The sequence below is a fragment of the Heptranchias perlo genome, chromosome 13, assembly GCF_035084215.1.
Source record: "Heptranchias perlo isolate sHepPer1 chromosome 13, sHepPer1.hap1, whole genome shotgun sequence".
Lineage (NCBI taxonomy): Eukaryota > Metazoa > Chordata > Chondrichthyes > Hexanchiformes > Hexanchidae > Heptranchias > Heptranchias perlo.
This window is the reverse complement of record NC_090337.1, coordinates 5,324,151-5,351,979: the sequence shown is the minus strand read 5'-3', so window position 1 is coordinate 5,351,979 and position 27,829 is coordinate 5,324,151. Positions and strand designations below refer to the sequence as shown.

At 48.3% G+C, this 27,829-nt stretch overlaps 1 protein-coding gene across 1 annotated transcript in view; it reads right to left on the bottom strand.

Moving 5' to 3' along the window:
* Window positions 1-27,829, bottom strand: part of LOC137331233 (fibronectin type III domain-containing protein 3B-like) — a 303,695-nt gene that overhangs the window by 101,113 nt on the left and 174,753 nt on the right. Inside the window, 6 exon segments of the mRNA XM_067994877.1 lie at window positions 2,901-3,025; window positions 5,710-5,763; window positions 7,490-7,628; window positions 8,474-8,533; window positions 10,735-10,892; window positions 16,365-16,423. Of these exon segments, the coding sequence (XP_067850978.1) occupies window positions 2,901-3,025; window positions 5,710-5,763; window positions 7,490-7,628; window positions 8,474-8,533; window positions 10,735-10,892; window positions 16,365-16,423 (595 nt within the window).

The following is a 27,829-nucleotide window of genomic DNA, read 5'->3' as shown; positions in this document are numbered from 1 at the left end:
TAGCAGAGGATTGAGAATAAAGAGCAAAAATTTTGAAAACCCCAGGGGAAGGAGAAAAAGGTGGAAAGAAAATCCATAATTATTAAAAGGCATTTTAGAGTTTCTTTTACTGGGTCACCCGACAGTTGGACTTAGCTGGTGCAGCAAGTGTACAAGAGATTGCCCCTGACCATGTGAAACCTTCACATCAGAAAACAGCAGCGCAAACACCCTCTACGGCCCACGTACAAGCAACGTAGTCTGCCTACAGTTTACCACGAGCGTGGGGAGGGTGTCCAGACCACAGCCTGTGGGCCACATCCAACCTGCAGATTCTGGCAATCCAGCCCCTGAAGCCCAGGCAGACCTCCCCTTACTTGTGTCTATATTCGCTGGTGAGTCCTGTTTGAATTCCATGCTCTTGGCGACTCAGAAGGGCGAGATCTGCTCGACCAGGACATCTTCAAATTGAAAGCAAGGTGGATGTAACCTTTTGCAGGCCAGAAGTTATGACCAGTGTAGGTACATCTGAACCCATGTACGCTACTCCTGCCTGGGCTGATTAAGCATTCAAACATTCCCGAGTTGCCCTCTCCCCCTGTATTCTCTGTGCCCAGATAGCATCATAGAATGATACAGCACAGAAGGAGGCCATTCGGCCCATCGTGCCTGTGCCGGCTCTTTGAAAGAGCTATCCAATTAGTCCCACTCCCCCCTGCTCTTTCCCCATAGCCCTGCAAATTTTTCCTTTACCATTATGTCTCCAATTCCCTTTTGAAAGTCACCATTGAATCTGCTTCCACCGCCCTTTCAGGCAGCGCATTCCAGATCAGAACAACTCCCTCCACATGTAACTGGGCTATATTGCTCCTGTGTATATTAGAACCAAAAAATCCAGTTCAGAACATCTGATAATTTTACGTAGAATGACATCGAGTCTACAGCACAGAAACAGGCCATTCAGCCCAACTGGTCAATGCCAGTCCACACGAGCCTCCTCCCATCTTATTTCATCTAACCCCATCTATTTCTATCCTTCTATTCCTTTCTCCCTCATGTGTTTCTCTAGCTTCCCCTTAAATGTATCTCTGTTATTCACCTCAACTACTCCTTGTGGTGGTGAGTTCCACATTCTCACCGCTCTCTGGGTAAAGAAGCTTCTCCTGAATTCCCTATTGGATTTATTAGTGACTGTCTTATATTTATGGCCCCCAGTTCTGGTCTCCCCCATAAGTGGAAACATTTTCTCTACATCTACCCTTTTGAACCCCTTCATAATTTTAAAGACCTCTATCAGGTCACCCCTCAGCCTTCTCTTTTCTAGAGAAAAGAGCCCCACACCTGTTCAGTCTTCCCTGATCAATATACCCTCGCAGTTCTGGTATCATCCTTGTAAATCTTTTTTGCATTTTCTCCAGTGCCTCGATATCCTTTTTGTAATATGGAGACCAGAACTGTTCACAATACTCCAAGTGTGGTCTAACCAAGGTTCTATACAAGTTGAAGATACCTTCTCTGCTTTTCAATTCTATCCTTCTAGAAATGAATCACAGAGCTTTGTTTGCATTTTTTATGGCTTTGTTAACCTACTTTCAGTGATATGTGTATCTGTACCCCTAGATCCCTTTGCGCCTCTACCCCATTTAGACTCTTATTTTCCAAACAGTAGGTGGCCTCCTTATTCCTCCTACCTAAATACAGCACCTCACACTTATCTATATTGAAATGAATACACGCCCATTCTGCAAGTTTGTTAATGTTTTGTATTTTGTCAGTCTTCCTCCGTATTAACTAGACGCCCCCAAATTTTATGTCAGTTAGCCACTTCAGAGTCTTTTGGCAGCGTGATCTACAGCATCAAGTTAGATCCTGGGTTTGTTCAATTGCTTTGGTATCTGTTTTAAACATATCTAACTGGAGAGAACATAAGAACATAAGAAATAGGAGCAGGAGTAGGCCAATCGGCCCCTCGAGCCTGCTCCGCCATTCAATAAGATCATGGCTGATCTGATCCTAACCTCAAATCTAAATTCAGGTCCAATTTCCTGCCCACTCCCCGTAACCCCTAATTCCCTTTACTTCTAGGAAAAGAGGCGAATCACGTCTTAAAATAAAAACCAGTGTGCGTAGTTCAAAGATATATCATCATTCGGCCTTATTACTCCTTGTTCAGCGTAGATCTTCTGTAGTTTTTGTTACTGAATTCTGTTTTGTGAACCACATCCAACCAGTCCCATGTGTAGCCCGTTATTCTTAGTTCAGCGACCCACAGTTCTATGCCGACTGTTTTTTGGACTGCCTGGTCCTCTTATCCCAAAGATCTACACTGTCCCCTTTACACTACAGAAGCAACCTTGCAAAGGACCTGGCACTAGTGCAGTCAAAGGCACTGAAAACCCTTCCCCAGTGAGAGCGCGCTGACAAAATGTGCTGCCAGTGACAAAGTTAAGCAGCTCCCACAAATGGCATGTAAATCTACCACACTGCGTCAAGCCACGTAGTGTGTGTGGCCTCTCGGCACACCCGTGACAATACACCTTTATTATTGTTAGCGTGTACATACCTTTCACCCTCCCTCAACATCGGGGAAAGTCCCAATCAGACTGACAGTCACAAACGTGTCTTTGCATGAACTGCGTGCGCTCAATATCTGCAGGTACACACTTGCTTTAAAGCAAGTTTCCTTAATTTTGATGCAGCTTTTCTTCACATGTTCAGTTAAATAGTTTTTGCTAAACGTGCCCTACAGTATGGAGGGATTTTAGGTCATTTAAAAACCATAATTAAAAAAATACTCATGCCATCTTGACATCAGCGAATTTAACTGTTTGTAACACTAAGATTTCAATGAAGAAACGCCACTGATCGATTGACTGGAATCAATGACAAAGCTCTCAATAGCAGAGAAGTAGGCCACCTACCTGTTGCCGATGTCATTGCACGCTGCCAACCGAAAGGTGTAGCCGATGGCCGGTAAGAGTTTGGTTAGTTTGCAGTGCCGTTGGCTGCCAAAGTAGCATTCTCGGAATCCGTTGTTCCGCTTCCCCTAAAGACAAGGAAGGTAGCGAGACCAATTAGATCGATACTGAGATAGCTGGACGCACAGCTCACATCAATCTCGCCTTCCCGAACCTGTGACTTCCACCACCTGGAAGGACAAGGGCAGCAGGTGCCAGGGAACAGCATTGCCTCCAGGTTCACCTCCAAGTTACACACTATCCCGACTTGGAAAAATATCGGCCGTTCCTTCCTCATCGTCGCTGGGTCAAAATCCTGGAATTCCCTCCCTATCAGCACTGTGGGAGAACCTTCACCACACGGACTGCAGCGGTTCAAGAAGGCGGCTCACCACCACCTTCTCAAGGGGAAACGCCAGTAACAATCAGTCAGCTTAGCTTCCGAACCCCCAATTTGAGATCAGAGTGGTTCCAACTGAGCCAGATCAAGGTAGGTTAAGGTACCGGTTTCCCTTGAGGGAGTGGGGGCTGTTGAGAAACTTCTAGAAACCAAAATGTTCTGTGTGTACTATTTGAAGGAGGAGTGAGTCAACACTTTCATTAGCTCTAAATGACTGTCAGCACTGAGTGACTGTGTGCGTATTATCGCGGGAACACAGACTCATCTCCAGTGCTGATTGCACCAGATGCTCGATTTTCTTGACCAAAAGAAAAGCAATCAATATTCCTGCCAAAAAAAAACCCCACCGAAGACGACGAACGTACAGAATCGACCAGGTTCGGAAGGGGTCGTTGCTCCAGCTCCCTGCACAGCCCGAGCACAATTCACCTCACTTGGTGCCTGATGCAGACTGTGTTACACTCTGTCTCTTCGTCCAGGCCAGGTAGACACAGGAACAGCGGACACAGGAGGCCATTCAGCCCCTCCAGTCTGTCCTGCCATTCAATCAGATCACGGCTAATCTATTCCTCAACCCCATTTTCCCGCCTTTGCTCCACATCCCTCGATTCCCTTACCCAACAAAAATCTATCGATCTCAGTCTTAAAAATTTCAATTGACCCCCAGCTTTTTGGGGGAGAGAGTTCCAGATTTCCACTACCCTTTGTGTGAAAAAGTGATTCCTGATTTAACACCTGAACGGCCGAGCTCTAATTTTAAGTTTATGTCCCCTTGTCCTTGATTCCCCCACCAGAGGAAATAATTTCTCTCAATCTACCCTGTCGAATCCCTTCACCAGTTTAGACACCTCAAGTAGATCACCTCTCATCCTTCTATACTCAAGGGAATACAAGGCTAGTCTTTGCAACCTGTCCTCATAATTTAACGCCTTTTAGCCCCGGTATCATTCTGGTGAATCTGAGCTGCACCCCCTCCCCCAAGACCAATATATCCTTCCTGAGGTGCGGTGCCCAGAACCGAACACGGTATCTCCAGATGGGGTCTGATCGAGGCTCTCAGATTGGGGCATCAATGAGTTTCGTTAATCTGACTTTCTGTCTCCATGTGACCCCGCCACTCTTCCACCCTCCCGAACTCAGGAGTTTCGAAGACAGTTGTCGGCCAAAGAAAACCCACTTTTTTCAAACCTGCCCCGAACCTCCAAAATGGACACTGGGAACCAGGAGGAAGGAAGGCGAGAAAAATGGTTTAAAACTTAATTTTCTCCCCCCCCACCCCCAGGATGGGTCTAGAAATGAAACACGGACAAAGGAAGGGAAAGAAAAGAGAAAGGGGAAACAAACAGATACGGAGGGGTTGCGCTGTGATTGGGTGTCAGGAGGAGTGACCGTAATGAGGGTCCCATCCGAGATGGCTGCCTCTGCCTCGGTCCTGGGACCGGCTGACTCTACTTGACCACTCATGTCGTTAAATCGCTGGTGTCAAATTTCTCACTGACCAGAGAGATTCACCGCCACCCACTCACCGTGGGTCTCCCGAGCGCAGGAGGCTCGAAACCCGCGGAATTCAGTTCTCGTTCACTGCCGCTGCACCATTCCAGTCTGTCAGTTCTCTCTGCACAAGTGTAGTCCTGAAATTTCTCGCACTCTGCAACCCCACTTTGAATTCATTGTTAAGATTGTGACCGGGGTTAAATTACGAGGACGGGTTGCATAGACTGGACTTGTGTTCCCTCGAATATAGAGGATTTAGGGGGTGATCTAATCGAGGTGTTAAAGATGATTAAAGGATTTGATAGGATAGATAGAGAGAAACTAGTTCCTCTGGTGGGGGACAAGGGGGCATAACCTTAAAATTAGAGCTGGGCCGTCCAGGGGTGAAATCAGGAAGCATTTCTTCACACAAAGGGGAGTGGAAATCTGGAACTCTCTCCCCCAAAAGGCTGTTGAGGCTGGGGGTCAATTGGAGCTTTCAAGACTGAGATCGATAGATTTTTGTTGGGTAAGGGTATCGAGGGATACGGAGCAAAGGCGGAAAAATGGAGTTGAGGTGAAGATCAGCCATGGTCTGAATGAGTGGCGGAACAGGCTCAAGGGGCTGAATGGTCTCTTCCTGTTCCTACGTTCGTAAGGCATGTTTTATTCTACATGGTTTATATTCCAGTAAGATATCTATCCCCACTGTTTGAGCAGATTTATTAAGTGGAAATATTAATGTTTCCTGCTTTGACTCATTCATATTTTTTTCATGTTTCTCTGTAACAAACATCTTGAACATCTGGACTTCCTAACATCGCCACAAGTTACTCCAAACTCGGAGCTGAAGGGGTTCGAATTCCAGTGACCCCGAGAGGCCAATCATTGAACACTCACCTCGTCCCACTCCAGAAGGTAGCTGGTGATTTTAGATCCATTATCGATTGGTGCCTGGGTGAGAATTAAAAATAAACGTGATGATATCTACAATCGAGGCATGAGTGTATACAGCTTCTGTAGAACTATACAAGTTTACAGCACAGGAAGCGGCCGCTCAGCCAATCGTGTCCATGCCAGCTCTTTGCTAGAGTATTCCAAAACTAATCCCACTGCCCAGCTCTCTCCCCATAGCCCTGTATCAATCCCAAACTAATCCCACTGCCCCGCTCTCTCCCCATAGCCCTGTATTTTCCTCTACTTCAAATATTTAACCAACCTTCCTTTAAAAGTTACAATAGTTTCTGCCTCAACCTCTCCCTGTTGTAAAACATTCCACCCTCCAACAGCCCTCTGGGTAAAGAAATTTCTCTGAACATCTCTCCTCACTCTCAGTGAGGATTTTAAACCACCGATCCCTCGTCACAAAGTCCCTTCCTCCATGGAATTATAAACCGACCGGAAGCTCAGATCCCTGGTGGTCAGTCAATAAATTCACTCCCTAGTGAGCTGCCGAGCCCCAAAGATCAGAAGGCCATCGAGAGCAGGATTGGGTCCAGTGGTGATGCCTGCTTAAGGATTCAATAGCATCCTCACACTCATCCAAAGAACGGGAGTTGGGTGAGGTATTGGAGGGCACCAGGATACTATGGAGCTGGTCCCCAGCAAGGGATTAAACAGAATTTACAGCACAGAAACAGGCCATTTGGCCCAACAGGTCTGTGCCGGTGTTTATGCTCCACATGAGCCTCCTCCCTCCCTACTTCATCTCACCCTATCAGCATATCCTTCTATTCCTTTCTCCCTCATGTGTTTATCCAACTTCCCCTTAAATGTATCTATGTTATTCACCTCAACTACTCCTTGTGGTAGCGAGTTCCACATTCTCACCACTCTCTGGGTAAAGAAGTTTCTCCTGAATTCCCTATTGGATTTATCAACAGAGAGAAAGTCATCACTCCCAAACCCATCAGACAATCTTGATCCTTGTCCCCTGACTGAGGCCTACATAGATATTGGACCTACGGTTCCCCAAAACTCTCCACCACTGGGAGTTTCTCTTACATAATGTCTGGGTCTGTTGGAGACTCATTGAGAGAGATTGATTTTTATGATTAGTCAACAACTCCATTATCCTCGTATCATGCGACTACCATAGGAACATAAGAGCAGGAGGAGGCCATTCAGCCCCTCGAGCCTGTTCCGCCATTCAATTAGATCACGGTTTATCTGTATCTTAACTCCATTTACCTGCCTTGGTTCCGTAACCCTTAATACCCTTATCTAACAAAAATCTATCAATCTCAGTTTTGAAATTTTCAATTGACCCCCAACCTCAACAGCTTTTATTGGGGGGGGTGGTGGGGGAAGAGAGTTCCAGATTTCAACTGCCCTTTGTGTGAAGAAGTGCTTCCTGACATCACCCCTGTACAGCCTGGCTCTAATTTTAAGGTTATGCCCCCTTGTTCTGGACTCCCCCCACCAGAGGAAATAGTTTCTCTCTATCTACCCGATCAAATCCTTGAATCATCTTAAACACCTCGATCAGATCACCCCCTTAATCTTCTGCACTCGAGGGAATACAAACCTAGTCTGTGCAACTTGTCCTCATAATTTAACCCTTTCAACCCCGGTATTAAATCAGGGTGGTAGAAGGTGAATAAGATGGACCTTAGTCTTTACTCGTCCAGCGATTCCCATGTCCCTATCAGAGGCGGGAAGTCGGATTTCCATCTCTTACCTTCCACTGCACGGTCAATGTGCTTTTGGTCCGATGAGAGAGTTTTGGCGGGAAAGGGATATCTGGGGCGCAGCTCTGAGTCGTGAAACTAACCGGCTCTGAATAGGATCCTTTTACTGAATTGTAGATTGTGGAAACTCTGGAAAGCAAGAGGTGAGACAGGACGGTAAGGAGAGTGCAGAACAGGACGGAGGGGAGACAGGGGCCAGTCCCACAGCCAGGTAGGGAAGGTGGAGCGAGTGTTTGGAGGAAGCACAACCTCATTGAGAACATTTTAGGTATGAGATAACTCCCCACATCCCGTGTAGGTTTATTCTTATCACTCATTCCCTGTTTAAATAAACTTTTGCCCCAAAGTGGAGAGCCGAGAGGAGCTGGGATTGTTCTCCTCCGAGCAGTCCCTCAGTCCTCTCTCCCTCCCATAAATCGATGGGAAACTCAAGACATGTCTTCATCCGGCCCGAGGGCTCCCAACTCTGGTTGGACGTATTCCTGGAGGTTTCAGAACATGACCTCCCGCCTCCAAACGCTCCGCCCCCACATTGGTCGCCTGATATATCCATCCTCGCGATGCTCCACCTTTCCATGGCCAATCGGAAAGTGAACAGATTCTTCATTACCCAATAAGATGATTCTTGACTTTTTTCCCCATGTCTAGTTATTTTTATAACTAATAAACAAAAGTGTTCAAAGAAAATTTTTTTAAAATGCAATTTCTTTTTAAGGCCCCTGTGATTTTTCTCCCCGTGTTTTTGCTCCCAGCAACGTCCTGGAGATTAGTCTTTAATTCCTGGAGACTCCAGGGCAATCCTGGAGAGTTGGCAACCCCTTTGCCCAGCCCTTGACGAATTTGATGTCGTGGGGTTCTGTAGCTTTTACCGACATTTCACAATTTAAAGAAATAATCTGGAATGTTACCAATCTGAGTGTCATTCACAAACACCGTGTGACCCCGGTACGAGCTGCCTTTCCAAACATGCTTACCTGATATGATAGTCTGTGGTTGGTCGTAAATCACTCAGGCTGCATTCTAAATCTTCACCACTGAAAACGGTTCAAACAAAGTGATTAGAAATGGAACACATAGACCCGTACGATCATACAGCACAGGAGGAGGCCATTCAGCCCGTCGTGCCTGTGCTGGCTCTTTGAAAGAGATGTCCAATTAGTCCCATTCCCCCTGCTCTTTCCCCGTAACCTTGCAAATTTTTCCCCTTCAAGTATTTATCCAATTCCCTTTTGAAAGTTACTATTGAATCTGCTTCCAGGCAGCGCATTCCAGATCATAATGACTCACAGTGTAAAAAAATTTCTCATCTCCTCTCTCATTTTTTTGCCAATTACTTTAAATCTGTGTCCTCTGGTTACCGACCCTTCTGCCATTGGAAACAGTTTCTCCTTATTTACTCTATCAAAAACCTTCATGATTTTGGACACCTCTATTAAATCTCGTCTTAACCTTCTCTGCTCTAAGGAGAACAATCCCAGCTTCTCCAGTTTCTCCACATAACTGAAGTCCCTCATCCCTGGTACCATTCTAGTAAATCTCCTCTGCACCCTCTCTAAGGCCTTGACATCCTTCCTAAAGTGTGGAGCACCCGTCATTGCAGACAGAAGATCCAAGGTGCAGAGGTAGGAAAATGCGAGAATAGTAGAAATCAAAAATCAAAACCAGTGGGCTGATGATTGTTCTACATGACAGCTTCCTGCCTGCAACCTGAACCTGTCACGAACTGGGAACGCCTGCAGGTCACTTTGGAAAATTCCAGTGAGCATCAGTAAATCCAGGAACGCACAGTTGTCAGAACCTAGCCTTCACCGTCCACCCTGATCCTTGGTTACAGCACAGTGCGCTGACTCCAATCTAATTTTTAAAAAATTCATTCGTGGGATGTGGGAGTCGCTGGCGAGGCCGGTATTTATTGCCCATCCCTAATTGCCCTTGAGAAGGTGGTGGTGAGCCGCCTTCTTGAACCGCTGCAGTCCGTGTGGTGAAAGTTCTCCCACAGTGCTGTTAGGAAGGGAGTTCCAGGATTTTGACCCAGTGACGATGAAGGAACGACGATATATTTCCAAGTCGGGATGGTGTGTGACTTGGAGGGGAACGTGCAGGTGGTGTTGTTCCCATGTGCCTGCTGCCCTTGTCCTTCTAGGTGGTAGAGGTCGCGGGTTTGGGAGGTGCTGTCGAAGAAGCCTTGGTGAGTTGCTGCAGTGCATCCTGTGGATGGTGCACACTGCAGCCACGCTGCGCCAGTGGTGGAGGGAGTGAATGTTTAGGGTGGTGGATGGGGTGCCAATCAAGCGGGCTGCTTTATCTTGGATGGTATCAAGCTTCTCGAGTGTTGTTGGAGCTGCACTCATCCAGGCAAGTGGAGAGTATCCCATTACATTCCTGACTAATTAGCACCATTCGACTGTATAAACATCATATTACTGTATAAACATAGTGGTTTCTGTATGGTGTGAAATGTTGTACAGATGGGACAGTGTAGAGGGAGCTTTACTCTGTATCTAACCCGTGCTGTACCTGCCCTGGGAGTGTTTGATGGGACAGTGTAGAGGGAGCTTTACTCTGTATCTAACCCGTGCTGTACCTGCCCGGGGAGTGTTTGATGGGACAGTGTAGAGGGAGCTTTACTCTGTATCTAACCTGTGCTGTACCTGCCCTGGGAGTGTTTGATGGGACAGTGTAGAGGGAGCTTTACTCTGTATCTAACCCGTGCTGTACCTGCCCTGGGAGTGTTTGATGGGACAGTGTAGAGGGAGCTTTACTCTGTATCTAACCCGTGCTGTACCTGCCCTGGGAGTGTTTGATGGGACAGTGTAGAGGGAGCTTTACTCTGTATCTAACCCGTGCTGTACCTGCCCTGGGAGTGTTTGATGGGACAGTGTAGAGGGAGCTTTACTCTGTATCTAACCTGTGCTGTACCTGCTGGATCCGGCCATTCACACATCTCTTCAGCTGTTGGGTGTCCTCGTCCCTGGGAAACTCGGGCCGCAGCCGTTAAACCTAAAAGTCTGCTAATATCTGAGGCTGACAGCCTCATTAACATATTTAAATTAGTGACCCGCTTCCCGAGTGCAGGTTAGTCGTCCCACCCCCGACCCGACTCCGTTAAAACCGGAAGTGGGCGCATTGGAGGCGGGTTTGGGGTCAGGCTTCCCATTTTCCACATTTCTAAAATTTTAAGCCCCCCCCCCACCACCCGTCCTGGATGGGTTTTGTAGATGCTGGGGGTTCTTACCTATAAATAATCTTGTACTTGCCGTCCTTTCCCTTGTCCGATAAGGCCACTTCATAGTTACAGGGGTAAGGCAGGCTGTTGCTGTGCTTGTCCCCGTTCATCAGGCCTATGGGTGGGGCCCAGGTGAGGATCGCTGCTCGGGCCTGTACATTAGAGACCTGGCAAACAAAACATATAAGACAGAGAATTACACAGAATGTACAGCACAGAAACAGGCCATTTGGCCCAACAGGTCTATGCCGGTGTTTATGCTCCACACAAGCCTCCTCCCTCCCTACTTCATCTCACCCTATCAGCATATCCTTCTATACCTTTCTCCCTCATGTGTTTATCCAGCTTCCCCTTGAATGCATCGATGTTATTCACCTCAACCATACCTTGTGGTAGTGAGTTCCACATTCTCACCACTCTCTGGGTAAAGAATTTTCTCCTGAATTCCTTATTGGATTTATTAATGACTATCTTATATTTACGGCCCGTAGTTTTGGACTCCCCCACAAGGGGAAACATCTTCTCCATGTCGACCCTATCAAACCCTTTCATAATCTTAAAGACCTCCATCAGGTCACCCTTTAGTCTTCTCTTTTCTAGAGAAAAGAGCCCCAGCCTGTTCAGCCTTTCCTGATAAGTATAACCTCTCAGTTCTGGTACCAACCTTGTGAATCTTTTTTTCACCTCCTCCAGATAACACCCCAAGAAGAAACACCGTAAGAGGACACCACGAGGACTGAACAGATTGGGAGGGTAGACTAGACAAGTAGTGATCATGTGACAACAAGGTTGTCGATTGTAGAATGATGGAAACTGGGAGGGAGGTGCGGTGTTAGAGTTTTAAGGTCCTGGACACCAATGGGTTGGGGGAGGAGACAGTGCGATGAGTTTTTGATTTGAACACAGTGAGGATGCAGGGAGGGTGAAGAGTGTGTTTCCCATATCCTCTCCATCACCAAGACCGCTGACTTCCAATTCTGTAACATCGCCCGTCTCTGCCCCCTGCCTCAGCCCATCTGCTGCTGAAACCCTCATCCAAGCCTTTCTCATCTCTGGACTCGACTATTCCAAGTCCCACCTTCCGTAAACTTCAGCTCATCCAAAACTCTGCTGCCCCGTATCCTAACTCGCACCAAGTCCCGTTCACCCATCACCCCCTGTGCTCGCTGACCTACATTGGCTCCCGGTCCGGCAATGACTCGATTTTAAAATTCTCATCCTCGTGTTCAAATCCCTCCATCGCCCCGCCCCTCCCCTCCCTATCTCTGTAACCTCCTGTACCCTAAAACCCTCCGAGATCTCTGCGTTCCTTCAACTCTAGCCTCAAGTGAATCCCCCACTCCATTTGCCCTAACATACCGTGCCTTCAGCCGCCTAGGCCTCATGCTCAGGAATTCCTTCCTTAAACCTCTCTGCCTCTCCACCTCACTCGGCTCAGTGGGTCGCACTTCTCGCCTCTGAGTCAGAAGGTCATGGGCTCAAATCCCACTCCAGAGACTTGAACACAAAACCCAGGCTGACACTCCCAGCGCCAGTACCGAGGGAGTGCTGCACTGTCGGAGGTGCCGTCTTTCGGATGAGACGTTAAACCGAGGCCCCGTCTGCCCTCTCGGGTGGATGTAAAAGATCCCATGGCCGCTATTTCAAAGAAGAGCAGGGGAGTTCTCCCCGGTGTCCTGGGCCAATGTTTAATCAGATTATCTGGTCATTACCACATTGCTGTTTGTGGGATCTTGCTGTGCGCAAATTGGCTGCTGTGTTTCCTACATTACAACAGTGACGACACTTCAAAAGTACTTAATTGGCTGTAAAGCGCTTTGGGATGTCCTGAGGTCATGAAAGGTGATGTATAAATGCAAGTTCTTTCCTTCCCTACTTAAAACCCACTTCTTCAACCAAACTTTTAGTCACCTTTCCCAATAGCTCCCTCTTTGGCTCGGCATCAAGTTTTTTTTTTCTGATTACATTTCTGTGAAGCGCCTTGGGACGTGTTTCACGGAGAAAGGAGGAAAGAACTTGCATGTTGTCAGGGTGACCCAAAACGCTTCACAGCCAATAAAATACTCTCTAAGTGTAGTTACTGCAGGACTGACCATCGGAATATTGGAGAGGTTGTGATGGGGAGGGAGAGATTGGCGGCCAATGGTGGGAGAGGGATTGTCCTACATGAAGACAAGAAGAAGAATGAGGAGAGGCAATAGAAACTAAATTTTAAAGGGGGGGCAGGCACAGAGACCTGGGGGTGTACGCACACAAATCTTTGAAGTTGAGAAGGCTGTTAAAAAGGTATCTGGGATCCTGGGCTTTATTAATGGAGGCGTAGAGTACAAAAGCAAGGAAGTTATGCTAAACCTTTATGAAACATTTGTTAGGCCTCAGCTGGAGTATTGTGTCCAATTCTGGGCACCGCACTTTAGGGAGGATGTCGAGGCCTTGGAGAGGGTGCAGAGGAGATTTGGGATGAGGGACTTCCGTTATATGGAGAGACTGGAGAAGCTGGGATTGTTCTCAGAACAGAGAAGGTTAAGGGGAGATCTGATAGATGCATTCAAAATCATGAAGGGTTTTGATAGAGTAAATAAGGAGAAACTGTTTCCAGTGGCAGGAGGTTCGGTGACCAGAGGACACAGATTTAAGGTGATTGGCAAAAGAAGCAGAGGCGACATGAGGGAAAGAACTTTTATGCAGTGAGTTGTGATGATCTGGAATGCGCTGCCTGAAAGGGCGGTGGAAGCAGATTCAATAATAACTTTCAAAAGGGAATTGGACAAATACTTGAAGGGGAAAAATTTGCAGGGCTATGGGGAAAGAGCAGGGGAGTGGGACTAATTGGATAGCTCCTTCAAAGAGCCAGCACAGGCATGATGGGCCGAATGGCCTCCTTTTGTGCTGTATCATTCTATGATTCTACCAATATAGGCATCCCTTGCGGTTGGCTGAAACAGATGTTAGGACCCTTGCTTATGCTGATGAGGGGCCTAACACCTGCCTCATGCTTGCGAACACAGCAAGCTTTGGGTATGTCCTGCCGGGTTTTTCAGGCTCTTCTGCAGCCCAACCGCCTAGTCCTTGAAAGGACACTCGAGCCCTCTCACTAACCCCACCCCCGCATCCCGTTCATCTCCCTCCCCAGGACCTATCCGCTGTCAGCGACTCAGCCAGCGCAAATCGGTGTCCTTGGAACTGGCCGGAATTATATCGACGAGGCCCGACGCCCATTTTCAAACAAGCCTTGGGCTTCTGGCTGGCGCCCCGAGCTTGCTGACCATCGGCTCTACGACACCTTACTGAAGAAAATAAACAATGACCTTTACCCAACTGACCAACAAATGGTCCATTATTAACATACTAATAAAAGGAAATCAGACACCGGCCTCCCTCGGCCTGAATTCGCTCCCTCCCCCACTCCACTCCCAACCTCCCTCATCCTCTGACTGCAATGGGCGACTTTCCTGGGCTGTAAAAGTTCCAAGAATTCAAGCTGTTCAGAATTTGTTCACTAGTGAAATTGAAAAAACAAAAAGTAAAACTGTTTTTTACGGGACATTAAGTTTCCCCCAACGCCGGTTTGCTTCTATCAAAAATCAGTCCCAGGGGGCAACCTACCCGACTAGGCCCGAAGGAAGCTACTTACCAGCTTCCCCAGTGGCTCAACGGGCAGCTGCACCGGGTAGGCCAAGAAAGGGGGTTACTTCAATTTATATAAAGCTGGAAATCTGTCCGTATCCTAACTCGTACCGAGTCCCGTTCACCCATCACCCCCTGTGCTCGCTGACCTACACTGGCTCCCGGTCCGGCAACGCCTCGACTTTAAAATTCTCATCCTTGTGTTCATGGCCTCGTCCCCCCCCGCCTCATCGCTGTAACCTCCTTCAGCCCTACAGCCCTCCGAGATCTCTGCACTCCTCCAATTCTGGCCTCTTGTGTAACCTCGATTTCCATCGCTCCACCATTGGCGGCCGTGCCTTCAGCTACCTAGGCCTGAGCTCTGGAATTCACTCCCTAAACCTCTCTCTCCTCCTTTAAGATGCTCCTTAAAACCCACCTCTTTAACCAAGCTTTTGGTCACCTGTCCTAATATCTCCTTATGTGGCTCGGTGTCAAATTTTGTCTGATAATCGCTCCTGTGAAGCGCCCTGGGACGTTTTACTACGTTAAAGGCGCTATATAAATGCAAGTTGTTGTATCTGAAAAATAAGAGCAGAAAATGCTGGAAAGACTCAGCAGATCAGGCAGCGTCTGTGGTGAGGGGTGGGGGAAGGCAAATGACCTTTCGGGTCTGAAATGCTAATCCCACCTCCCCCGCCAGAATATCAACCAGGCCGTGAAGACGGAAATCTACCGTAGAGTTGATCAAAGGCAAAGGAATTTTGTGCTCAATGTGCCGGTTATAGTGGGCCACCTGGTGGCCAACCAAAAACCTTCAGCATGGCAAAAGATTTTCAAAATGAGGAACATGGGAATTGCTAGACAAAAAAGACGATGGTCCATCGAGTTCCCCTTCTACCATCCGGGTAATCGCAGGATACAACGATAATGGAGTTGTTGACTAATCAGAGCAATCAATCTCAATCAATGAGTCTACAACAGACCCAGACATGAGGCGAGGAAAACCCCCAGTGGAGGAGAGCTTTGGGAACCATTGGGCCAAAGTCACCTGTTCCTCCCGAGCCTGTTACACTCACCACATCATGTCACCACATTATTCATATACTGTACCCCAAAATGTTATTTTCTGAAAGAAATCGTTCTAATTTACATTTGAATGAATCAATGCTAACTCTTTCCACCTTCTCCGCAGGGAGCCTGTTCCATCCATTGACTGCTCGCTTACTGAAATATTTTATCCGTTGATTAAGGTTGCCAACTCTGGTTGGACGTACTCCTGGAGGTTTCAATCCATCAGCCTCAGCCGGTCAAACAGCCTTTCTTCCCGTCTCCAATATTTTTATAATTAATAAACGAAAGTGTTCAAGGAGAATTTTTTAAAAAAACAAAATTTGTTTTGATGCTCCTGTGATTTTACTCCCACCTTCCTTAGCAATTTTACAGCATAGGAGGTGGCCATTCGACCCATCGTTCCTGTGCTGGCTCTTTGAAAGAGCTATCCAATTAGTCCCACTCCCCCTGCCCTTTCCCCATAGTCCTGCAAATTTATTGCCTTCAAGTATTTATCCAATTCCCTTTTGAAAGTTACTATTGAATCTGCTTCCACCGCCCTTTCAGGCAGCGCATTCCAGATCAGAACAACTCGCTGCGTAAAAAAATTTCTTCTCCTCTCCACGCTGGTTTTTTTTGCCAATTATCTTATGTCTTACTTGTCGACAACTTACTTATTGCTTAACCCCACTCCCCCAACTCCCTCACTCCCCCACCACATGGTGCGATATGGCCCTAAAACGTGTTGAAAAGCACGGGATGAGGTGAGGTGAGGTGAGGTGGGATGCAATTTGATGATGGGATTGGATGTGATGGGACGTGGGCAATTCTTGGCATGAAATGCACGTTAGAACCACGGACACGCTGAAACCGTCTCCCAATTGCTAATCTGTGCAGCTCGTTACTCGTTCCAAACACAGGGATTCCCGACTTGTCCAAAATGCCTTTTCTTTTTGCACAACGGAGGGTGGCCCACGTACCTGCGGTCTCCCCATCCCAGAAAGCATGTCTTGGACCCTTTTCGTTTCCGTATCGTAATCTGGAAAGCAAATGAAAAAAAAATCCGTATTAAAATTCAGCATGGCCACTAGATGGGGTGGGTTCATTGGGAAAGACATCAGCAATTGAGCTTTGCAAATGTAGTTTTCACTAACAGGACTGGACATTTTCAAGTTTGCCCCTTTTTTTGGAGGTCCCCCCAAATTGTCTCTTCTTCTGAAGGAGTCAGCTCTTCACCAAGGTACAGTCCCAATCCTCTCCTACCTCAGTGACCACTCCTCAAGTACTAGCAATTTGGTACTAGCCACGTGGTGGGGGAGAGGGGGATTTGAATGTCCAATGTCTGGGTTACTACTCCACTACCATAATCACCACACTACCACATCCTGTCTCCAGTTGTCTCTCTCAGTGGGACCTAGCAAAATGCCTTATTGCTCTTTAAGTACTGCCTTCAGACTCAGGCTCTGTTTCTCAACCTCAGGTGTTAGCCGTGGCTCAGTGGGTAGCACTCTCTTCACCTCTGAGTCAGAAGGTGGTGGGTTCAAGTCCCACTCCAGGGACTTGAGCGTGTAATGCAGGCCTACTCTCCCAGCGCCAGTACTGAGGGAGTGCTGCACTGTCGGAGGCGCCGTCTTTCAGATGAGACGATAAACTGAGGTCCTGTCTGCCCTCTCAGGTGGATGTAAAAATTTCCACGGCCACTGTTTGAAGAAGAGCAGGGGAGTGTACTGGGCCAATATTTATCCCTCAGCCATCATCACATCTGGACGTTTATCTCATCGCTGATTGTGGGATCTTGCTCTGCGCAAATTGGCCGCCGTTTTTCCCTATATTACAACAGTGACCACACTTCAAAAGTACATCGTTGGCTTTGAGATGTCCTGAGGTCCTGAAAAGTGCTGTAGAAATGCAAGTTCTTTCTTTTTTTCATTGCATCTTTGAAAAGTCCGAATACACTGTCCGCATAAAAGAGGTAAAAAAACAACAATGGATGTTCGATGTTTGGTGCTCACCTCAGTCGGTTGGGAGTTGAGGGCAGGAGAGTATGAATCAATTGTGTAAAACTGGCTTTAAAAAGAAACAATGGTAGAGCTTAGAAATGATGAAACATCTGAGTGAATCCAAGACTTAACAAAGCACTTTGAACAGCACAGATCAAGCGGTGACCTGATCGAGGTGTTTAATATGATTAAAGGATTTGATAGGGTGGATAGAGAGAAACTATTTCCTCTGGTGGGGGGAGTCCAGAACAAGGGGCATGACCTTAAAATTAGAGCCAGGCCGTTCAGGGGTGATGTCAGGAAGCACTTCTTCACACAAAGGGGAGTGGAAATCTGGAACTCTCTCCCCCAAAAAGCTGTTGAGACTGGGGGTCAATTAAAAATTTTAAAACTAAGATTGATAGATTCTTGTTGGGTAAGGGTATTAAGGGTTACGAACCAAGGCGGGCAGATGGAGTTAAGATACAGATCAGCCGTGATCTAAGTGAATCGCGGAACAGGCTCGAGGGGCTGAATGGCCTCCTCCTGTTCCTATGTTAAGGAAATATTGTATCTCACAATACTCCTCAGCACGAGGGGAGAAAATAATCCCCAACGTGACTTTTGTCTTCAAGCCAAAGTCCGACTCCACAATTATTCCCCTTGTGTGTGTCAAGGAAACGGGGAGAACTGCACGTTTACACGGGGGGGGCAGGGCAGGGCAGGGCAGCCGCTGCGAGCATCACTATTTCAATGTTCCAGTCTGGATCGCCCAATACAAACCACAGTCTTGCCCTGAATTAACTCGAAGCTGCAGCCAGGAACAACAATAGACTTGGCTCAATGCTCAACGCTCACCCGTGCAGTGTGCTCAAGCAGCAAAGGCCACGGTTCCCCCTTTACAAAAAGCTGACACTGAGACCGAGACCTGAGCGATGCTGGTCTGCCATTTCTGTGCCACGTTTCAGGCCGAGTTAGCCCCATGGGCAATGGACAGAAAGCTATTGTGGGAGGAAGAAAGACTTGCATTTATATAGCGCCTTTCGCAACCTCAGGACGTCCCAAAGCGCTTTACAGCCAATGAAGTACTTTCGAAGTGCAGTCACTGTTGCAATGTAGGAAACGTAGCAGCCAATTTGCGCACAGTAAGATCCCACAAACAGCAATGAGATAACGACCAGATAATCTTTTTTTTTTAAATGATGTTGGTTGAGGGAAAAATATTGGCCCAGGGCACCGGGGAGAACTCCTCTGCTTTTCTTCAAAATAGTCGCATGGGATCTTTAACATCCACCTGAGGGCAGACGGGGCCTCGGTTTAATGTCTCATCCGAAAGACGGCACCTCTGACAATGCAGCGCTCCCTCAGTACTGCACTGGGAGCGTCAGCCTTGATTTTATGTTCAAGTTTCTGGAATGGGGCTCGAACTCACAACCCACTGGTGAGAGTGCGACCCACTGAGCCACAGCTGACACTAGGGACTATACATCTGGCCAATGATTCCTTGCATCACCCAACACCCTGAGGCATCCTGTTGGCCTACTTAGGACATCCAATTATAGAAAGGCTGGCATCACATTTGACTCCTTTGGGCAGAGAAATTCCAAAACACGAGTAAGGTGAAGGAGGTGAAGGTGGAGGAGGAGGCAAAGGTGTTCAAAACACATGGGACTGGAGTCACATTTTTTTTTATTATTCGTTCACGGGATGTGGGCTTCGCTGGCAAGGCCGGCATTTATTGCCCATCCCTAATTGCCCTCGAGAAGGTGGTGGTGAGCCGCCTTCTTGAACCGCTGCAGTCCGTGTGGTGACGGTTCTCCCACTGTGCTGTTAGGAAGGGAGTTCCAGGATTTTGACCCAGCGACAATGAAGGAACGGCGATATATTTCCAAGTCGGGATGGTGTGTGACTTGGAGGGGAACGTGCAGGTGGTGTTGTTCCCATGCACCTGCTGCCCTTGTCCTTCTAGGTGGTAGAGGTCGCGGGTTTGGGAGGTGCTGTCGAAGAAGCCTTGGCGAGTTGCTGCAGTGCATCCTGTGGATGGTACACACTGCAGCCACTGTGCGCCGGTGGTGAAGGGAGTGAATGTTTAGGGTGGTGGATGGGGTGCCAATCAAGCGGGCTGCTTTGTCCTGGATGGTGTTGAGCTTCTTGAGTGTTGTTGGAGCTGCACTCATCCAGGCAAGTGGAGAGTATTCCATCACACTCCTGACTTGTGCCTTGTAGATGGTGGAAAGGCTTTGGGGAGTCAGGAGGTGAGTCACTCGCCGCAGAATACCCAGCCTCTGACCTGCTCTCGTAGCCACAGTATTTATATGGCTGGTCCAGTTAAGTTTCTGGTCAATGGTGACCCCCAGGATGTTGATGGTGGGGGATTCGGCGATGGTAATGCCGTTGAATGTCAAGGGGAGGTGGTTAGACCCAGACCGGGTAAGGACGGCAGGTTTCCTTCCCTAAAGGATGTTCGTGAACTAGTTGGATTTTTACGACAATCCGTCAGCTTCATGGTCACTTTTATAGACTGAATTCAAATTCTGAAAATGCTGTGGTGGGATCTGAACTGATGTTCTCTGGATTATTACCCCCTAGCCTGTGGAACATCACCGGTGCACTCCTGTACCCCAGCATAACTCATGGCATTAGTTGCAGAAGAGGAGGGAGTTCTCCCTGGTGCCCTGACCAACATTCCTCCCTCAACCAACAGCTCCAAAAAACAGGTTATCTGACCATTCATCCATTCGCTGTTTGTGGGATCTTGCTGTGCACTAACTGACCACTGTGTTTGTTGACAGAACAACAGTGACTGCGCTTCAAAGAAGTGAACCATCGATGTGCAGCTCCTTCCGATGACCTTTCTTCAGGTCTTTGTTTTCTCTCCAAATCCTATCGTCCAGTAGGAGGCGTTGGAATGGACCTCAGCATCTGTGGGTCGAGGATGAAGGGACTCATCCAGGTCTCTGACCCCTCATCACTATCCAGTGGCCCTTGCTGGAAAACGCACGTGTGGGTTTGTGTGTGAGTGAGTGCGTGTATAAGTGGCAAGTGTGAGTGCGCCTATGTGTGTATGAGTGTGAGTGTGTGTGAGTGCGAGTGTGAATGTGCCTGTGTGTATGAGTGAGCGTGAGTGTGCATGAGTGTGAGTGCATGAGTGGCAAGTGTGAGTGAGCATGAGTGAGTGTGAGTGTGCATGAGTGTGAGTCTGCATGAGTGTGAGAATGTGTGTGAGTCAGACAGGATTGGGCTCCATGCACATGCTTGTATCGTGGTTGCTGTTTTCCTCACTTCCTTAGCCGAGGGGGCACTGAGGTCAATTGTAGTCACCCTGCTGAGATTGTCTAAGTCGGCCCAGACTGGGCACCGAGCCGAGCTCAGCTCACGGGGGGACATTTACCAGCTGTGCCAGCAGGGGGCGATGGGAGCAGAGTCTTTAATATTTTGGTATCCTGGCTCAGTTCTGGCAGCTTCAGATAGTTTGTGAGTTGGATTGAATTCCTGGCAACAGAGTGAACAATGCCTCTTTAACAAAGCTTTCCTCTGTACAGCTGGCACTGTGCATCATGCCAGCCAGTCATTGGGAAAGTCAAACACACATGTAATGTCCCACTCAGCTGCCTGTTTATTTTTCAAGCCTCCCCCTGATGCCTCAGTGGGTAAGGACACTTTTTGATGCAGTACAAGCCACGCAGGCCAAGATAGTCCCAGGCATCGCTCTCGGTCTCTGCTCAGTTAGTTAATCTCAGCTGGGGGGTGAAGGAAGCTGGTGTCACTTAAGTATTAATCAATGGATTAGGGGTGGGAGAAAGTTTGTAGCCAACGACCCATCATAACTCCATCCAACTCTACGTCATCCAAATATCAAGTGTCAGCTGTGGCTCAGTGGGCAGCACTCTCGCCTCTGAGTCAGAAGGTTGTGGGTTCAAGTCCCACTCCAGAGACTTGAAAACATAATTCAGGCTGACACTCCCAGTGTCAGTACTGAGGGAGTGCTGCCCTGTTGGAGGTGCCATCTTTCAGATGAGACATTAAACCGAGGCCCTGTCTGCCCTTTCAGGTAGAAGTAAAAGGTCCCATGGCACTATTTCAAAGTAAGAGCAGGGAGAGTTCTCCCCGATATCATCTGCAATATTTATCCCTCCACCAACATCACAAGAACAGATTATCACATTGTGGTTTGTGGGATCTTGCTGTGCGCAAATTGGCTACTGTGTTTCCTACTTTACAGTGACTACACTTCAAAAGTTCTTCATTGGCTGTAAAGCACATTGGGACATCCTGAGATCGGTGAAAGGCGCTATAGAAAGTCTTTCTTTCTTTAAAAATACAACCCACATTGCCGATGCCAACTCTACCCCACCCCAAAACTAACACCATCCAGCTCCAACTTTTTCCACTCAGCCAATTCCTCTTCAGCTCGGCGATGCCTCATCTCTGCTAACCCCATCCTACCCCGCAAGATACCAAGCCCATTGCACCCATTCCGATTCCACAGCAACCAACCCCACCCCCGACTCATCAATGCGGGAAAGAGGACAATGAGCCAACTCATGGGGATCAAATCAAGAACAATCTGGGGGTGGGGGGAAATACTGAAATATACAAATCCCGTCCTTAAGTGTGTGGGGAGGGGGTGACGGGGCGGGGCTGATGGGGAGGGGGCGGGGCTGACGTGCTTCGAGCCTCCCAGTACGAGGCAAGCCAGGGTTTGACTCTCCATACAAAGACTAAGCTTCTGAAAGGGTCATCTGATCGAGGTGTTTAATATGATTAAAGGATTTGATATGTTCTTATGTTCTTATCGACCCTAAGAAATAGGAGCAGGAGTAGGCCATTCAGCCCCTCGAACCTGTTCCGCCATTCAATCAGATTATGGCTGATCTGTATCTTAACTCCATTTACCCACCTTTGCCCCATATCCCTCGATACCCTCACCCAACAAAAATCTATCGATCTCAGTCTTGAAAGCTCCAATTGACCCCCAGCATCAACATCTTTTTTGGGGGAGAGAGTTCCAGATTTCCACTCCCCTTTGTGTGAAGAAGTGCTTCCTGACATCACCCCTGAACGGCCTGGCTCTAATTTTAAGGTTATGCCCCCTTGTTCTGGACTCCCCCCACCAGAGGAAAATAGTTTCTCTCCATCCACCCTATCAAATCCTTTTAACATTTTAACACCTCGATTAGATCACCCCTCAATTTTCAACAACAACTTGCCTATAACGTAGTAAATCGTCCCAAGGGGTTTCACAGGATCGTTATTAAACAAAATTTGACAACGAGCCACAAAAGGAGATATTAATACAGGTGACCAAAAGCTTGGTCAGGTTTTAAGGAGGGTCTTAAAGGGGGAGAGGTTTAGGGAAGGAATTCCAGTGCTTAGGGCCTAGGCACGGCCGCCAATGGTGGAGCGATGCAAATCGGGGATGCGCAAGAGGCCAGAATTGGAGGAGCGCAGAGATCTCGGAGGGTTGTAGGAGGTTACAGAGATAGGGAGGGGGCGAGGCCATGGAGGGATCTGAAAACAAGGTTGAGAATTTTTAAATCTTCTGCAGGAAACGGTTCAGATTTAAACCCGGCCGTTGTTTTTCTTTTTTTTAAAACAAAGAAACACCCAGGTAAACGGGAGCCTGGCTTGTCTCCTGCAGGGAGGCTCAGGGCGACATCGGCAGAAGCCCAGGCTCAGCTGACTCACTCTGTTGGGCTGTAGTTTGATCAGGGCTCTGGGGTGAAACGAGGGGAGTGTCCTTGTTAGAAGGAATGTAACAGTACACGTGGAACACGGTCGATCGGCTCAGGACCCTCTCCTCCACCACCTCACCCCCAACCCCCCTCCAAACACACTCAGGAGCAGGATTGGTTGCCGTCAGTCGTTTCTCAATCATGTTTTTGTTTTGGAGGGGGGGTGAGGGTTGAGGTTTTGCTCAGAGAAGAGTTGCATAAAATAATAAGAGGAGTTGGAGAGCTGCGTTAAAAGTTTTAGTGCCTTTGGTTAGTCTGCTTTCAATAGACAACATTCCATCTGTTGACGAGCTCAGCGCCCCTAATCCCCTTGCTGAATTCGCAGGGAGCAGAGCATAATGAGAATCCCTGAACACTTCATTACCTTTCCCGGGTCCTCCACTGCCTTAGACACACAGGCTTCCATATCGGGGACCTGCATACAAGTCCAGCTCAAACTGCTGGGACTAAAGAGTCTTGTGTTCTGGAAGAGATGAGTTTGGACAGTCCCAGGCCAACTCCCCAGGCCCCACAATGTAAAACTGTCCCCAACAATCCAACACGTAACTGGTGATGTCAATCAGAGAGGCCTCAGGACAGTTGATGAGGGAAATTGGAAAAATGTCACACTGGTGCGAGAGGGGCAATCTTCAGGGTTTAGGACTGAAGTGCAACATGGGATAAAATAGAGGGAGATTTACTCTGTATCTAACCCTGTACCTGCCCTGGGAGTGTTTGGTGGGACAGTGTAGAGGGAGCTTTACTCTGTATCTAACCCTGTACCTGCCCTGGGAGTGTTTGATGGGACAGTGTAGAGGGAGCTTTACTCTGTATCTAACCCTGTACCTGCCCTGGGAGTGTTTGATGGGACAGCGTGGAGGGAGCTTTACTCTGTATCCAACCCTGTACCTGCCCTGGGAGTGTTTGGTGGGACAGTGCAGAGGGAGCTTTACTCTGTATCTAACCCTGTACCTGCCCTGGGAGTGTTTGATGGGACAGTGTAGAGGGAGCTTTACTCTGTATCTAACCCGTGCTGTATCTGCTCTGGGAGTGTTTGATGGGACAGTGTAGAGGGAGCTTTACTCTGTATCTAACCTGTGCTGTACCTGCCCTGGGAGTGTTTGAGGCTCCCATTCCCTTTCCCGGCACCAATATCCCTGATCTGCAACAATTCACAAAAGGAAGAAATGCATGAACAAAAATGTCCTTTAGTGCAGGAAGTTGTGATTGTAAACACTTCCTGCACTTGCAACGGGCGCTGAGTGACCCTGATCGGTATTGTCTGATTTTACAACCTGTGTCTCAGTCTAAACAGATGATGTATTAATAAAGAAATGAAGAAAAATAGGTCCAAGATTCCACCTTCCATTGTGCGGCATTCCAATGGATGTCAGCCAAGATGGACCACCATGCTCCAGTTATGGGAGCCCAGCTCGGCATCCGGAGTCCAGGTCCCTTCAACTAGCTGCGGACCTACCCCTGAGAAACCAAACCCAGGGGTGGTACTTTGATCCAGTGGGACGATGTGCTTTCTCCTACTGACTCCTGACAGCTGGCCGGGTGTATAACTCCTGGTGGCACCTCCCAAACCAGACAGGTTGTAAGATAGGAGGCGGACTAACCGGAGAGCTCCTGGTAAGGGGCGAGAGTCAGGCTAATGAGCTAACCAGGTAAAAATACCTTTCGTCGCAGAAGCCACTCAGAGACGAGTCTGTTAGCGACCGGCAAATATCAACATCATCTGTGACGAGCCATGGTCTGCTGGGTGTCAGGGGAGATAATACTCCTATCGGAGTCAAATATCTCACTCTGGACAGGCAGCAGTGGAAGAAATGGGCTTTCAGAGACTTGAGCACATAATCCAGGCCGACACTCCCAGTGCAGTACTGAGGGAGTGCTGCACTGTCGGAGGTGCCGTCTTTCAGATGAGACATTAAACCAAGGCCCCGTCTGCCCTCTCAGATGGTCGTAAAAGATCTCATGGCACCATTCGAAGAAGAGCAGGGGAGTTCTCCTCGGTGTCCTGGGCCAATATTTATCCCTCAACTAACATCACTAAAACAGATTATTTGGTCATTATCACATTGCTGTTGTGGGATCTTGCTGTGTGCAAATTGGTCACCGTGTTTCCTACATTACAACAGTGATTACACTTCAAATGTACTTCATTGGCTGTAAAATGCTTTGGGACATCTTGAAAGGCGCTACATAAATGCAAGTCTTTCTTTCTTTCTTTCGTTCCTCACATGTCACTAGGCACAGGAGACTCTAACTAACTCTAACTAATTAACTTTAACTAATTGATTCCCCCTAGACAGCAAGTCTCAGCTGGGTTGGAGAAGGGAGAGGAATTCTTCCATGCAAGCTCTCGATATGTACTGATAGCTCTCTCCTCTTTTGCTGCCCTCGCTCACACTCTCTCTTGTTCCCTTCTCTTTTCCTGCCTCTCGCTCTCGCTCTCATTTCTGTCTGTCTCTCTCTCTCTCTTTTCCTCCCTCTCACTCACACTCTCTTGTTTCTATCGCCCTCCTCTCTCTCTTTTCCTGCCTCTCGCTCACTCTCTCCCTCTCTCTTTTCCTGCCTCGCACTTGTGCTCCCTCTCTCACTCTCATTTCTGTCTCTCTCTCTCTCTCTCACTCAAACTCTCTTGTTTCTGTTGCCCTCCTCTCTCTTCCTGCCTCTCGCTCACTCTCTCCCTCTCTCTTTTCCTGCCTCGCTCTGTCTCTCTCTTTCTCTCCGATTTCTGTCTCTCTCTCACTCAAACTCTCTTGTTTCTGTTGCCCTCCTCTCTCTCTCTCTCTTTTCCTGCCTCTCGCTCACTCTCTCCTTCTCTCTTTTCCTGCCTCGCTCTGTCTCTCTCTCTCTCTCTCTCTCATTTCTGTCTCTCACTCACTCAAACACTATGGTGGGATGTGGTGACCAATAGGATCATGGCAGATTAAGAAGCAGGCCCCCCTCCACCTTGACTGGGCGATGGAGATGGGCAGTAAACGCCAGCCTTGCCAGCGATACCCACATCCCGAGAATGTAAAGAACTCCTGTTCCTTTTGCTCAGTCTGGTTGCTGCAGGCCAGATGTAACTGCTCTCTTTAAGACATTCCTACACAGCACAACATGTGTATGCCTTGTCTTGGAACTTGTTACAGGTCAGTGTTTTTGCCACGGAAGATTGCACACAGGATGTAGCATTTTTTTTCGAGAGGAAAAAAAACGATTATAAACGTTTAAAGTGAATTATAGTTCAGAAATATTTCAACGAGCGAAGCCTATCATTAAATTTCCCAGTGTTCCTGCCCATGTTTGCACACTGCTGCCTCAGTGGCAAGGGCCCAATCTAAATAAGACTGGCTTTTTGAAGGGTTCATGAGATGTACCAGACGTCTTTGGACAGACCATCAGGAATGTCCGGCTGGAGTCTGGGACACCGTTGCTGGGCGAGGACTTCGATCTGAACCTTCGATCGATCGCAGACAAAGCTCAAGCACGCCGAGCCAGTCTCGTTCGAATCTGAGTCGGAAGGTCGTGGGGTTCGAGCCCCACTCCGGAGACTTGAGCACATCATCCAGGCCGGCACTCCCAGCGTGGTACTGAGGGAGTGCTGCGCTGTTGGAGGTGCGGCCTTTCAGATGAGACGTTAAACCGAGGCCCCGTCTGCCCTCTCTGGTGGATGCAGAAGATCTCATGGCCGCTATTTGAGGAGCAGGGGAGTTCTCCCTGACGTCCTGGGCCAATATTTATCCCTCAACCGATGTCACTAAAACAGATGATCTGGTCATTTATCTCATTGCTGTTTGTGGGATCTTGCTGTGCACAAATTGGCTGCTGCGTTCCCTAAATTACAACAGTGACAGTGACCGCACTTCAAAAGTACTTCATTGGCTGTAAAGCACTTTGGGACATCCTGAGACATGAAAGAAGCTATAGAAATGCAATTCTTTCAACACTCCAGGCTCACATGAGGCTGGTCGAGTGAGGTTGTGGGGGGGCGGGGGGCCGCGGGGGCTTGATTACGGTGGGGAGGGCAGATTATGCCCGAGGAGCCTCACCCCGACAAGGAGTTTGGAGCTTCAGGAGAAATCGGTCAAGAAAAATAAAGGAATGTCAGAGATGCAGACACACACATACATGGAGCAGGTGCCTGGCTCGAACCCTGCCAACTCTCTCTCTCACTCTCTCCCCCCCGTCAAACACTGTCAGGGTCTGAAAGTCAACACAAGGGGGCTGCTGTGGGGAAAATCAACCCCAATACACCTCCTTTTCTCGGAGAGAAATGTCACTTCCCATACTTTTTAACCTGAAAAATAAAAAAAGACTGGAGTTTTAACGGGAGGCGAGTGGCAGAAGGTGCTGTGGGTGGTTTAGATCTGAGAGAGAGAGAGAGAGAGAAAAAAGACACAATCAAGTATCGGGGAGAGTTCCTGAAACAAGGGGATATGTTGTGCTTTGTCAGTTCTGGTAACTGATAGCATTTCCTCAGCTGACAAGAATCCGGTCGCCGTGGCAACCGACTTCTTACAAAACGGCCTGAGATGGCTGGAAAAGAAACACGATCTTCGGAGCTTGGGAGAGAGGGCGAGAGAGAGACAGGAGGGCGTCTGTGTGACTGCGCAAACAGAGAGGGGCAAAACAAATTGAGGAGGTCTCGCCCCCTGCTGGTCCTGGGGGGGCGGGGGAGGAGGGGGGGGGGGGGGGAGGGCGGGGGAGGAGGGGGGGGGGAGAGGTCATGCGCTCATTCTCAGCTCTGAAAATGTA